Source organism: Vigna angularis, chromosome 2, assembly GCF_016808095.1.
Source record: "Vigna angularis cultivar LongXiaoDou No.4 chromosome 2, ASM1680809v1, whole genome shotgun sequence".
NCBI classification, from domain to species: Eukaryota; Viridiplantae; Streptophyta; class Magnoliopsida; order Fabales; family Fabaceae; genus Vigna; species Vigna angularis.
This window is the reverse complement of record NC_068971.1, coordinates 43,498,533-43,510,319: the sequence shown is the minus strand read 5'-3', so window position 1 is coordinate 43,510,319 and position 11,787 is coordinate 43,498,533. Positions and strand designations below refer to the sequence as shown.

At 35.1% G+C, this 11,787-nt stretch overlaps 2 protein-coding genes across 6 annotated transcripts; both read right to left on the bottom strand.

The window, feature by feature from the left end:
- Positions 1–491: 491 nt before the first annotated feature.
- On the bottom strand, positions 492–3,809 carry LOC108328980 (serine/arginine-rich splicing factor RS2Z32). 5 transcript variants are annotated; one of them, XM_017562919.2, is made up of 7 exons: positions 3,727–3,809; positions 3,310–3,430; positions 2,365–2,404; positions 2,102–2,197; positions 1,485–1,672; positions 1,262–1,366; positions 492–1,112 (listed from the first exon to the last, which is right to left on the bottom strand). In XM_017562919.2, the coding sequence occupies exons 2-7, from the start codon at positions 3,411–3,413 to the stop codon at positions 746–748; spliced, it is 900 nt and encodes a 299-aa protein (XP_017418408.1). In that variant the 5' UTR covers positions 3,414–3,430; positions 3,727–3,809; the 3' UTR covers positions 492–745. The 5 variants fall into 5 exon arrangements, with proteins under 5 accessions (XP_017418408.1, XP_017418413.1, XP_052728645.1 ...); XM_017562924.2 differs by having other exon boundaries at positions 1,262–1,363; XM_052872685.1 differs by having other exon boundaries at positions 3,722–3,740.
- A 4,686-nt stretch (positions 3,810–8,495) lies between these two features.
- LOC108328567 (ABC transporter G family member 20) lies at positions 8,496–10,903 on the bottom strand. The gene has a single exon (XM_017562445.2). It carries the CDS (start codon positions 10,844–10,846, stop codon positions 8,606–8,608), a length of 2,241 nt encoding a protein of 746 aa, XP_017417934.1. The 5' UTR covers positions 10,847–10,903; the 3' UTR covers positions 8,496–8,605.
- Between the last annotated feature and the right edge of the window lie 884 nt (positions 10,904–11,787).

The following is an 11,787-nucleotide window of genomic DNA, read 5'->3' as shown; positions in this document are numbered from 1 at the left end:
TTTCTTTTGTAAATTTTTTATAAACTATAGAAAATGCAACAGACCTTCAAACAATTACTTCTAATCACACTGGCTAAAATGTGAAAAATAAGAACATTAGTCAGATTCAACAATACTTTTTTTAAATGATAACACAGGTGCAACATGATTTCCATAAGCATTTACATATTTATTTCACCAGAACATTAAAAAGAAAAACAATACTTTGCACGCTAGAAATAAAAATAAAAAAATAATCTTCCAAATTCTGTTTCTAGAAAAACAATAACACGTGGTAATGCCTTTCACATCCAAACAACGATGTCAAAATACAATAGAATTTTTCAAGGGTAACCTTTTCACATCCAAACAACGATTTAAAAATACACTAACAATCCTCGAATAGTGTGCAAAATCCTAACTCTGACTAAGGTTTTTCCTCAACGGTTATGATTGTCTAATTAACACAATCATCAAAGTGATGAAAAAAAAAAACTTAGAGAGTTTTCAAGTTGAAGGCCTTCAAAACATGCAAGATTAAATTCCTCACAATAATTTATAATGGTTTAAAATATCCCAACCCTTGAAACTAAGTCATGCACCATATTCTAGCTATGACACAAGCTAGTTAACAGCAAGAATCCGAATAATAGCATGCATACATAAAACGTTTTGATAAGCACAAGTCAAAATTAAAGTGGAGTGCAATTTTTAATCCAGATATAATAAACTGGGCCAATCCTGACCACTTGACAAAAAGCACTATCTAAGGTGGTGACTGTGAGCGACGGTGGTTGTCATCATCTTCATCAATGGGGCTCCTGTCATCCCTAGGGCTGCGGCTGGGGCTCCGGCTACGACCATTAGATTTTGGGCTATCATACCCCCTCTCATTGTTGTTCCTTGCAGGGCTAGCAGGGCTTCTACTTTTACCTCTTGGACCATCACTGAAGTCAGACCCATCTCGCTGTGTGACCAACCTATCATCATTACGGGGAGATATGTCACTTTTCTTCTGTGGGCTGCCACGGTCAGGTGATGCACTATGATCCCTTATCTTGGAGGGTCGAGGACTATGTGACCTATCTTCAGAGACTGGGCTTCTTGCTCTTCTGACAGGAGATCTCGATCGACTGGCCAAAAAAATAGTTCACCAAAACTCAGCTAACAAGCTTATCAAAGAAGTAGTACGGACAAGTGAAACAACTAATTAATACACTGAAATTGCAGTATTATTGCATCAGAACAAAAACAATAGGATTAGAAATTATTAGAACCCAACCTGTAGCTCCGGTCACGACTGTAGCTCCGATCCCTGCTTCTCCCACGACGAGGAGAATATGACCTGACTGGTGATCGTGAGAAACTCCGCCCACGCCTACTGCTGCTACAGAAAACTCAAATAGACATAAAATATTTAATACATAAAACTCATCAAAAAAATAAAAAGTTAAGGACATATCAACACAATATAGTAGAGGTATGGAAACAAAACGGGGGCTTACCTCAACTTTTTGGGACTGTTCTTACAGTTCTTCTCTATATGACCTCTTTCCCCACAGCGGTAGCATTTGTTTTTCCAATCCCCAGCTTTGCAATCTCTGGCCCAATGACCATCAATGCCACAGTTAAAGCATCGTCCAGATCCAGGTGGTGGACCCCTACCCAAGTATTCACGGGAACCTCGAGGACCCTGATTATAAAGAAATCAGGTGAAAAACAAATTAACAAGCAATAAAAAACTACCAAAATTAGTTAAAAAAGCCAAAGCACAGTAGCAATAAAATTAGAGATGCATAGCTCCAGAAGAAATTGAATAGTTATGTATGAGGTTCTTAAGGAAACGCTTAAGACAGACAAAGGAGAGCATCATCCCATTGCCCATTGCTGATAACTACGAAGGGAAAAATGTACACAAATAGAAGCACTAAGGACATATAATAGCCCAAATATTAGATTGTAGACTCAACGGAATAAATCCATACATGCCACAATAAAATCAAACAACCGTGCTTTCAACAAACACTATAGATACTAGAAAACATCCCTTAAATAGTCTACTACAATTAAGAAGCGCAAATCTTTAAAAAAATATTGTTAGAGACTTTGATGTTTGACCTACCCCCTTGGCAAATTCAACAATAATACGACTTCCTTCAAAGTCACGGCCATCCAAGTTAAATCTGGCATCATCCGCATCTCGAGGATCACTAAATTCCTGTTCAAAATCTGTCAGTAACAATCCACTAAAGTAACAGAATCTTACCATCATTTACAACCGAATCCTCTGAGCAGACACTAAAAGCCACCTTAGAGCAAAGGCATTGAGGAGAAATGGAAGTCAAAAAAAATAGATAAAAGACAAAGAATAGAATGAAAACTTACAACAAAGGCGAAATCGTTCTTCATATCCACACCTCGAACTCTGCGGAAATGGTTTCCAGAAACAGTAAGGCCATCATTACTTAACTACTGGAACTGTATACAACGCCCCTCAAAGACGGACTAAACACCAGTTTGTGATTGTTGCCATTTCCATAAAAAACACGCAATAACATTACAGAAAGAATCGCCAAAGTCAACACTCGACAGGAATTTCCATCAATTCCACCAAGGCCAACCTCCCAACACAGACCTCCAGGTTTAGAGAAAACCACAGAAACCTTCAACAAGATTATTCATGTTAAAACATGACACCTAGGGGATTTGGTTCCCACGCATAACATGACAAATAACAAAACAAATCCAAGCTCAAATTAAAGCTTAGATAAAACCTGCGTATCACCATGTTTCAGCACAAAACAAGGTCGACAGCCGGACGGCAACCTATCACTAACTCAACTCCCTTGCCAATGTAAACAATAAAGATGAATCAAACAATTCCAAACATATATTAGAAAAAGTCAAATAATTTAGGCATTGAAATGATAGGACAAAACAACGGATAACATCTGCCGATTCTGAGCAAGAAATGAAGTACCAAAGAACAAAGACAATCATCCACATAGACAAACACATAAGCAGACATGAAATACTAAGAAAAACATGTTCAACATTAAAAAGGCAAATAGGTCATTTACAAGAAAACATGGTATGTACAAGACTGTCGCTATCGGTGATTTCGGCCTCAAAAGTGCAATAGAACTTATTCATCTGAAATCTTTAACATAAAGAATCGCTATGAATCCACAACCAATCCACAACGGCAATTTTAAAACTTGCATGCAAATAACATTCCTTTCTAAAAGGATCGAGTTGCTTGATAATCAAGTCTATGATTCTCTATATATTTTGAAAGATAAGAATTAATGATTAAAAAAGGAAAATTACCTTCCATATCTGCTGAAAGCACGCTCCAGATCACGGGAACGGGTATTGTGAGACAAGCGTCCCACGTACAGGCGTGTATTGTATTTATCATCATGGCGAGGCATCGTTTTTGTTTCAAGCTCTACAATATAAACAAATGAAATTTTTAGAGTACTTATGAAAACGGCCACACAAACAAAACTTGAGATTGAAATAAAAGGGATTAGATCATGGAAAAATATTTGAATTTCAAACATGCAGTCAATTTCAAAACCTAAATCGCAGAAAACAAACAAATCTGTAAATTATTACATCAGAAATTGCTGTGAAAGACGAAAAGAAGCATCCAGAGAGAAAATCTCATAGAGACTGATAACCAAAAGTAGAAAAAGGCGAATCTAACAATTGAAAAAAGAAAGTAGGGAAACCATACGGCACCTTGGAACGGATTGGTGTTTCTGTCCAAACCTAACCCTTCAAAGTGGATCTGCTTCTCTCGGATGATTAATTTATACAGGACCTCTGCCACATATCTTTGTAGATTTTTTTTTTGTTAATTGGGCCTGAACTTGGGCTTTTTGTGGAAATTAAAAATAAAGAACAAAAACTACATCCTTCAAGATTTTTTTTTTGCCTCGTGTGATATTTCGAAGTAATTTTTCGTCCTTTCTTTTATAAAATTTATAATTTTTTATCTCCATTTTTAAATTTTTGATAATTTAATACATATGTTTTTATATGATATTATTTTTAAGTTTAATTATATGTAATATTACTTTGGCCATTGTATAAAAAGTACAAAAAAAATTATAATATTATATTTTTTTGGAATAATTGAAAAATCTATAAAGACTTGTTATCAATATAAGTTTATAATGATTTAAAATACTTTTAAATATTAAAATTTAACAAGTTACTAATAATTAAAAATTAAAAATATATAATAGAAAATTAAAAAACAATATTATGAATACATAAATAAATAAAAATATTATATTTGAAAAAAAAAGGAAATTTAGGAACAAAATTGTTTATTTTTTTCAAATACCAGGATCAAACTTTCAATTATTTTTGTAGTGGCTGAATTTTTTGTTAATATTATTAACAATGATTAGTAGAGAAATCTGTTTTCACTAAGTTACCACATAAATGGCATTTTCACTTAATATTTCTTAAAAAACTATATTTAACTTCTAACTTTTTATATTCATTCATCCTTAATCTCTAAATCATTTATTAAATTATCATTTAATATTGTAATACAATAGTAATAATAATAACATATTACCATCATTGTTATTATCTTATTGTTTCATTCATAAAACAAAACTTTAAACTTTTATATAAAAAAACTTTGCTACCTTTATATTACATTAAATATTGATTAAGGTTGATAATAATTAGTCTATTAATATTTCTATATTATGATACTTTTTTAATTATTATATTGTTTTTAGTTTTATTTCATTTTTTTAACACTATGCATATCAGTTTTTTTATGTTATTACCACTTTTTATAGATTGAACTGATTAATGATTAACATAATATAATATAATGAAAGCTCATTGTACCACTTAATAGCATTTTCACTTATTGTTTCTTAAAAAAAACTAGATTTAACTTCTAACCTTTTATATTCATTCATCCTTAATCTCTAAATTATTTAATAAATTATCTTTTAATCTTGTAATATAATAGAAATATTGATCTTAATGATATAATATAATAACTGTTATTATTATCTTGTTTCATCCATAAGATAGAACTTTACATTTTTATACAAGAAAACTTGTTTACCTTTATATTGTATCAAATATTCAGTATGGTTGATAATAATTTAGTTTGGACTAAAAAAATAATAATATTGTAAGTAATATCAGGTATGGACTCAATAAAAACAGATGATTTAGTAAAAAGAAAAATCTGATGACCTGTAGACATGTATAATATATTGTTCTCAGTTCTGTCTAGGCAAGCAAATAACATTCCTAACATCTATTCTGAATCTTTATTTCTTAAATGACTTCTTTTTCGTATAAATTACTTTAAAAAGTATTAAAAGTAACTTTACATAAATTATAAATTTAAATTTAAAAAATATATATATATTTAAATTGTAGTCTTTATAACCATAATTGGTTCTTATAACTGTTACTCCATAGATTTTACATCCAATTTTGTTCCAAAAATCATGTTCTTGAAGTAAACTAAAAGATCATTTTTGAAGTAATTTGTTTGATAACTTTTGTTCTTGAGAAATGTGGAACTTGAATGAATTATTTGAAAGGGTAGAATGTTCTTGTTAAGTTGTAATTTCTTCATTAATTAATGAGTTATTGTAAATGTTATTTAAGTGATGAAGGGAGGTCTTCCTAAAGAAATTTCTTGATTCCTAATTAATAAGAGATCAAATTATAATAATAGAAAATATAATAAATATAAATGAGACAAATGTTACTTACTGGTGATATTTTTGTATAGACTTTTAGCCTTCAAATAATAAGATAAAAACGAAAAATATAATGAAAGAATATATTAATAGTTTTGTTGTTGTGTTATATATATTAATAGCTATGATATATTTTTGAAAAAATATATCAATAAATTTTGATTGATAATTAATTAATTAAAATTACATTAGTATATTTTGGTTTATAATTGGTTAATTAAAATGGATGAGTAACTATTTAGTCTTTAAAGCTCAAAATCCATAAATATAACATTTGTTAAATGTACTATATGACTGTGGTTGCATTTATATAAATTTTGTTATTCTTAATTGTTCTTAATAGGATCTGAACATGATTTTTATGACAAGTAGTAAAACTTAAGTGAACGGAGAAATCTAAAGTATATTTCTTGAGAACGGAAACATAAAGGATCTGCTTATGAAAGACTCTGAAACACTTAAATCATTAAGAGAGTTTTAATCTTTATGTGTAAGAAAGAATGAGTATTCACTAGAAAATAACATATGTATTTATAGGAGATTTAGGCCTTAAGGTCCATGGTAATGTGATATCAAATGATATCAATAAAATAAAGACTATCTACAATAAATAAATAATAATAGCATGGTACCTTACCATAAATAGCAATAGTAGTATCGTGACATAATCAAATTGACAAAGTTTGTTATAATTAATGTTAATATATGTATATTTGTTTCAATAAATGTATTTTAGACTATTTCAAGATGGAGGCTTATTAGACCTTATTGAGCTGCATTTTTTAGCGCATCTATTAACCCGGGTAGATACATAAGTTCATCTAGTCTTGAGAGTTTGATTAGTGTATAATGACACATTCACCATTTTCAGATTTATAGTACACACATTTATCAACGTCATTAGGTGAAAAATCATCACAAAGTCACATTATCAAGTTTTTCATGCTATTATTTTGGTGTTTGTTTCATTCTACAAAAAGACTTTGAAAGTTTACAAACTTTATTTTTTTCACTGGGTATAACACATCATTCAAGTTGAGTCATATAAATTTCCTTTTTTAATTCACCATTCAAAAAAGTGGTCTTAATATCCATTTAATGTACCACTAATTTATTGATAGTTGTTAAAGCTAACAATACTCAAATATAAAAAAATATTAGTCACAAAGGAAAAAATAATCTATGTTGGGCTTTTGGGTAAAACCTTTTTCCATTAATCACGTCTTATATTTCTTTATGGATCCACCGTGATGATACTTTTTTATCAAAGATTCACTTACAACTAATGAGTTTTGCTTATTTAGACAAATATGCTTAAGTCTAAATTTTATTTTTCTTAAATAATTCAATTTTAATCCCAATTGCCTTATCCGGTTAGGAATCAAGTCTAAGTCTCGTATTTGATAAAAATGGGAAAGTAAAGTACTTATAAAGGTGAAAGACTCATTAAGCCATTATCTTAAGGTTTTAGATAGAGAATGATGTTAATCCTTTATATGGTTTAGTTTATATCTCAAACCCAACAGTGATATGTAATAGCTTTTAAAAAACTTGTTTGATAATCCTTAACTATAAAAGTATAAAATTCATCTCCAAAAGTAAGTTTTAAACAGAAAAGTAGATAGAAAATGAGAATGAGAGAAAATATGTGAGTTTGTGTGTGTGTTCGGAGGAAACATATTTATAAGTGTGAGAGGGGCTTATGTCGGGCCCGATATCCAACTTGTGGATGAAATTTGTAACAAATTCATTTAGCATTCACAACAGGAGAAAAAAATCTGCAAGCGTGTGTAAGGAAAACTTTTCGGATGCAGCTCCCGTAACTTCGGCACCGCTTCAGAGGAGTATGCACTAACAACCCTGGAGTTTGTTCACACCAGAAGGAACGTTGCATTCCTTTTCATCTCATGATAAAACCCAATAATGTACAGGAATTCTAAACTAATGCCCTTTCTTTTGCAATATTCAATTTTTCACAAGTGTGAACTTGAATTCCTCAAAACGCTTTTCGTAGACATTAAACTTAAATCTTAGATACATAAAACAACAAGCATATGAACGAATGTGTGAATGCATGATAATCGTTAGTTTGAAAAAGATGAACTCCAATTGTTTTGGGTTGACATTGCTAGGTTGGGAAAATAGGGCTCGTTGACTTGAAAAAAAGAGACAAATGATTGACACAAAATGTGAATGAGTTTTCATTCCGTTCTTCAAACAAATTGAAAAACCGGTTCTTCCAAAAATGATTCACTTGCAGTAAACATTAAACTCAGCTTGAGATACATGCAACAAGAAATGCAAGGAGACATGAGATACCACAAACAAGAGAATAAGATGGGAATGAAAGATAACCATTCTCCTGAATAAATGAACTTCAACCAGTGTTTATTCAATTCTTAAAATAAGGGTAAGACTTTGATTGATTTGGAAATTTTTAGAAATGGGATTCGTTGGTTCAGAAAAGGAAGGTTGATTCATGGACAAAATACGAACGATTTTGAAAAATGATCAATTGGGAACTGGGATTCATTTTGTTGCTTCAGTATTTATAAAATTTCATGTTTTAAAGTTTAAGCTGAATGGTTCTGCCATTTAACATGTTCTTTATAAGATGGCACTATAAATTATAATACAAAGATATTAGCAAGTAAACTAATAAGAAAAAAACATATTAATTATTTATAAGTGGCTTTAATTAAATTAGCAAAGGAACATGATAATGTGGAGAACATGTAACTAAAGAAAGAAAACATGTTGCAAAATGTAATTAAGACTACGATGAAAAAAGTAGAGAAAGAAGGGTTGGACAGTTGATTTAGTTGTCTGTTATTATTGAAAAAAATGAGGAGTGTTGGTTCCATTGACTACCTCCTCTTGTTCCTGCTCCCAAAGAGAAGCGTCAAATAAAAGAGGAATCGAAAGAAGAATCCCCATGCAACCGTGATCCACAAGCAGCTCCATTTGCTCAGCTGCGTTATCCCTTGCTGCTTCAGCACATCCGCTCCGGTGATCACGCAGGTGGACCTCGTGATGTTCATGCCCAGCGTCTCGCTCATGCTCTTCAGCAGCTCCACCTTCAGCGTCTCCGGCACCATCCCCAAGGGCGTGTTGTCGAACATCTGAATCCCCCTCACGAAGCACCTCGGAGAGTTAACGTCGAACTCGTTCTGCAACACTCCCTCGTACGGGTACTTCACCAGCGACAGGTAGTGGAACCATATCCAGTAGGGAGGGATTCTGTCCCTGCTGATGAAGAACCCGCTGAAGAGAAGAAAGTAGGCCAAGATCGCAACCACCACCGTGAACCCTATCATCACATGGGACACCACTCCCGACAGGAACGTCACGAAGGAGCTTCCAGCCCAGAAGGAGGCCACGATCACCAGAAAGTAAAAGAGAAAGCCCGAAGAGCCGCCCGCCAGGCCCACGGCCCAAAAGGTGGTGGCTGCAAAGGCGAAAGAGAGAAAGAGCAGGGAAGGGAGTGAGATGATTGCGTGTGAGAGGACGTAGGAAGAGCGACGGTAGGCGTTGTGCGCTGTCTCCCTCATGAAGATGTAACGCTCTTGGAGGAACACTGGGATGGCTTCGGCGCAGGTGTAAAACGTGGTGGACATGGCGAAGGCGAAGAACCCCACGCGCTCCTGAACCCCTTTTGGTGAATCATCCAGGTGCCAGAAGATTGTTGCCAAGATTACCCCCGTCACAAGAACTGCACCTAAACGAATCCCGAATAACTCTGGCATCCTTCGTGAGTTCGTCAGAGACCTTTTTCCTATCACCGCCATTTCCATCCAAAACGGATTCGCGAAGGCGGGAACGGAAACTGCCGCCGTTGAGTTCTTGCCGTTACCGTTAGCGCCGGACACCAGTTTCCCTCTGGAAATGCTAGCGCTGATGGCGTCCTTCAGAGATGGTTTGGGCTTGTGATCATTCTGGGACTGGACCGAGTTTTTTTCTTTCAGCTGCCACGATTTGTTGAAGTCCACTAAACTCTTTGTCCCACTGGGTTGTTCTTCCAGTTCTCGAATTAGGTCGAGAGCGAATTCTGTGCGGTTTTCGTTCTCCGGTATGGGGTGGCCGAACTCGGAGAAGAAGGCTGGGAGGTTCGCCGGAGAGCCGCTGTAGACAGTGTTACCGTGGGAGAGGAAGATCAAGTGGTCCAATAAGCCTAAGATTCGGTAGCTAGGTTGGTGAATGGACATGATGACGATGCTTCCACTCTGAGCGATTCGCTGCAGCACTTTCACCACCATGAAGGCACTTGTGGAGTCGAGGCCCGAAGTTGGTTCGTCGAGAAAGAGCACGATGGGATCATGGATGATGTCGATTCCGATGGAGACGCGACGGCGTTCTCCCCCGGACACGCCGCGGTGGCCCTCGTCGCCAATGACGGTGGAGGCGGCGGAGCGGAGGCCGAGCTGGTCTATCAAGGCCTGGACGCGTGCTTTCTTCTTGGATTTCGAGAGGGAGCGAGGGAGTCTGAACTCCGCTGCGAACATGAGCGTCTCTTCGACGGTGAGCATGGGAAAGAGGAGGTCGTCTTGCATGACATAAGCGGAAATCACCTTTAAAAGACTCGAGTCTAAAACCTCGCCATTTAGGGTGACTGTACCTTTCAGACTTTCCTTTGATATGCGGTTGGCGAGGGCGTCGATGAGAGTGGACTTGCCAGAGCCACTGGCACCGAGGACGGCCATGATCTCGCCGTCCCTGGCCTCGCCGGAGATGTCGTTGAGGAGAGTCTTGGTGCCGTTGGGTTTAGTTTCGTGGTCGGGTGGGAAAACGGTGGTGGTGGGAAAAAAAGTGAACTTGCGGTGAAGCTTGACACTGTAGGTCAAATTGAAAAAGGAGAGGACAAAGGGGTGGGTGGAGGAGGAGGAGGAGAGGTCAAGAACATGGTGGGGTGGTGCAGGTGGTGTGTCGTTTTGGGCGTCTTGGACGCGATTTAGGAGATCGGCGAGGGTGCGGGATCGGGTTCGGGTTGTGGGCGGGTTTGGGAGTTGGACAAGGTCCATGGATTGGTTGAAGAAAGGAAACCTGTCGTCGAGAATAGTGTTGGGTTGTGGTGGTGGCGGCGGCAGCGGCAGCGGCGTTAGACGAGACATTGGTGGGTGGAAGCTCTATTAAGCCGAGAAGAGTTGAGTTTCTTCACACTGAAGAAAGTTTGGCGTTTGCCCAATTTATAAGAAGAACTGCATTGCATTGCATGGCTGATTCTTCACACAGGCACGCTAATATTAAAATATTACACTTGTCGTGTGTGAAATCTGTTCCTGATATTTTGGTCTTAAAATTTAAAAGTTAATTTTTTTAAATTAATTATATTAAACTTTTTATATATAATGAATTTGATACTAATATTTATTTTAATATCAATCAATTTATTTATTGTTAGAATTTAAAAACTAAAATATATTAAATTTTTGAATTCCAACTCTAGGATAAAAGTTTAAAAGATATTTTGTATTATTGATAAATTAGTATTATTTGTTTTTATTTTGTATGAAAGTTTTGATACAGTAGTTGTGTATTATAGTTTTTCTTGTTGATGTTAACAAAATCGTTAATTGGATTGTTTGGTTGTTGCATTATAGTTTAATTTTGGAGACGTGGTGGAGTGATGAAAGTCTGAAGCAGATGGGGAGGAAGATGACCAATCTTGTAGATATAAATTCTTAAAAGCTGGTTTGATATGTTGGTTACAGCAAATTGCAGTGCTCAAACACAAACTGTGTGCAGTCAATTGCTTCAAGTTCATTTATTATTTGTTAAATCTAAATTGTGGACTCAGAGACAAAAAGGGGTCACCAAACACATCCTAATCCATTTTCGCCTTCCGCACGCATTCGTTTCTATACGAAACCAAAAGCCCACTCTGTTATTAGACCCACCCAGTTCATACGTGGATGGCCCTTGTTGGACAATAATTTTCTCCAATATTTTATAAACTTTTATAGTGTTTTTATTCGATTCAAAAATATAATTTAAATAATTTCTAATTAAAAATCCCACCAAGTTTTAATTGAATGACATAAGCTATTTTGCT

What these genes read in the sequence shown, in the direction of transcription:
- LOC108328980 (XM_017562919.2), bottom strand. Translation starts at nt 3,413, where the DNA reads ATGCCTCGCCATGATGATAAATACAATACACGCCTGTACGTGGGACGC. An exon ending in TTGTTGAATTTGCCAAGGGG is followed by an intron (nt 1,673 to 2,101) that starts GTAGGTCAAACA and finishes CTTTATAATCAG; the next exon opens with GGTCCTCGAGGTTCCCGTGA. An exon ending in AGTCGTGACCGGAGCTACAG is followed by an intron (nt 1,113 to 1,261) that starts GTTGGGTTCTAA and finishes TTTTTTGGCCAG; the next exon opens with TCGATCGAGATCTCCTGTCA.
- LOC108328567 (XM_017562445.2), bottom strand. Translation starts at nt 10,846, where the DNA reads ATGTCTCGTCTAACGCCGCTGCCGCTGCCGCCGCCACCACCACAACCC.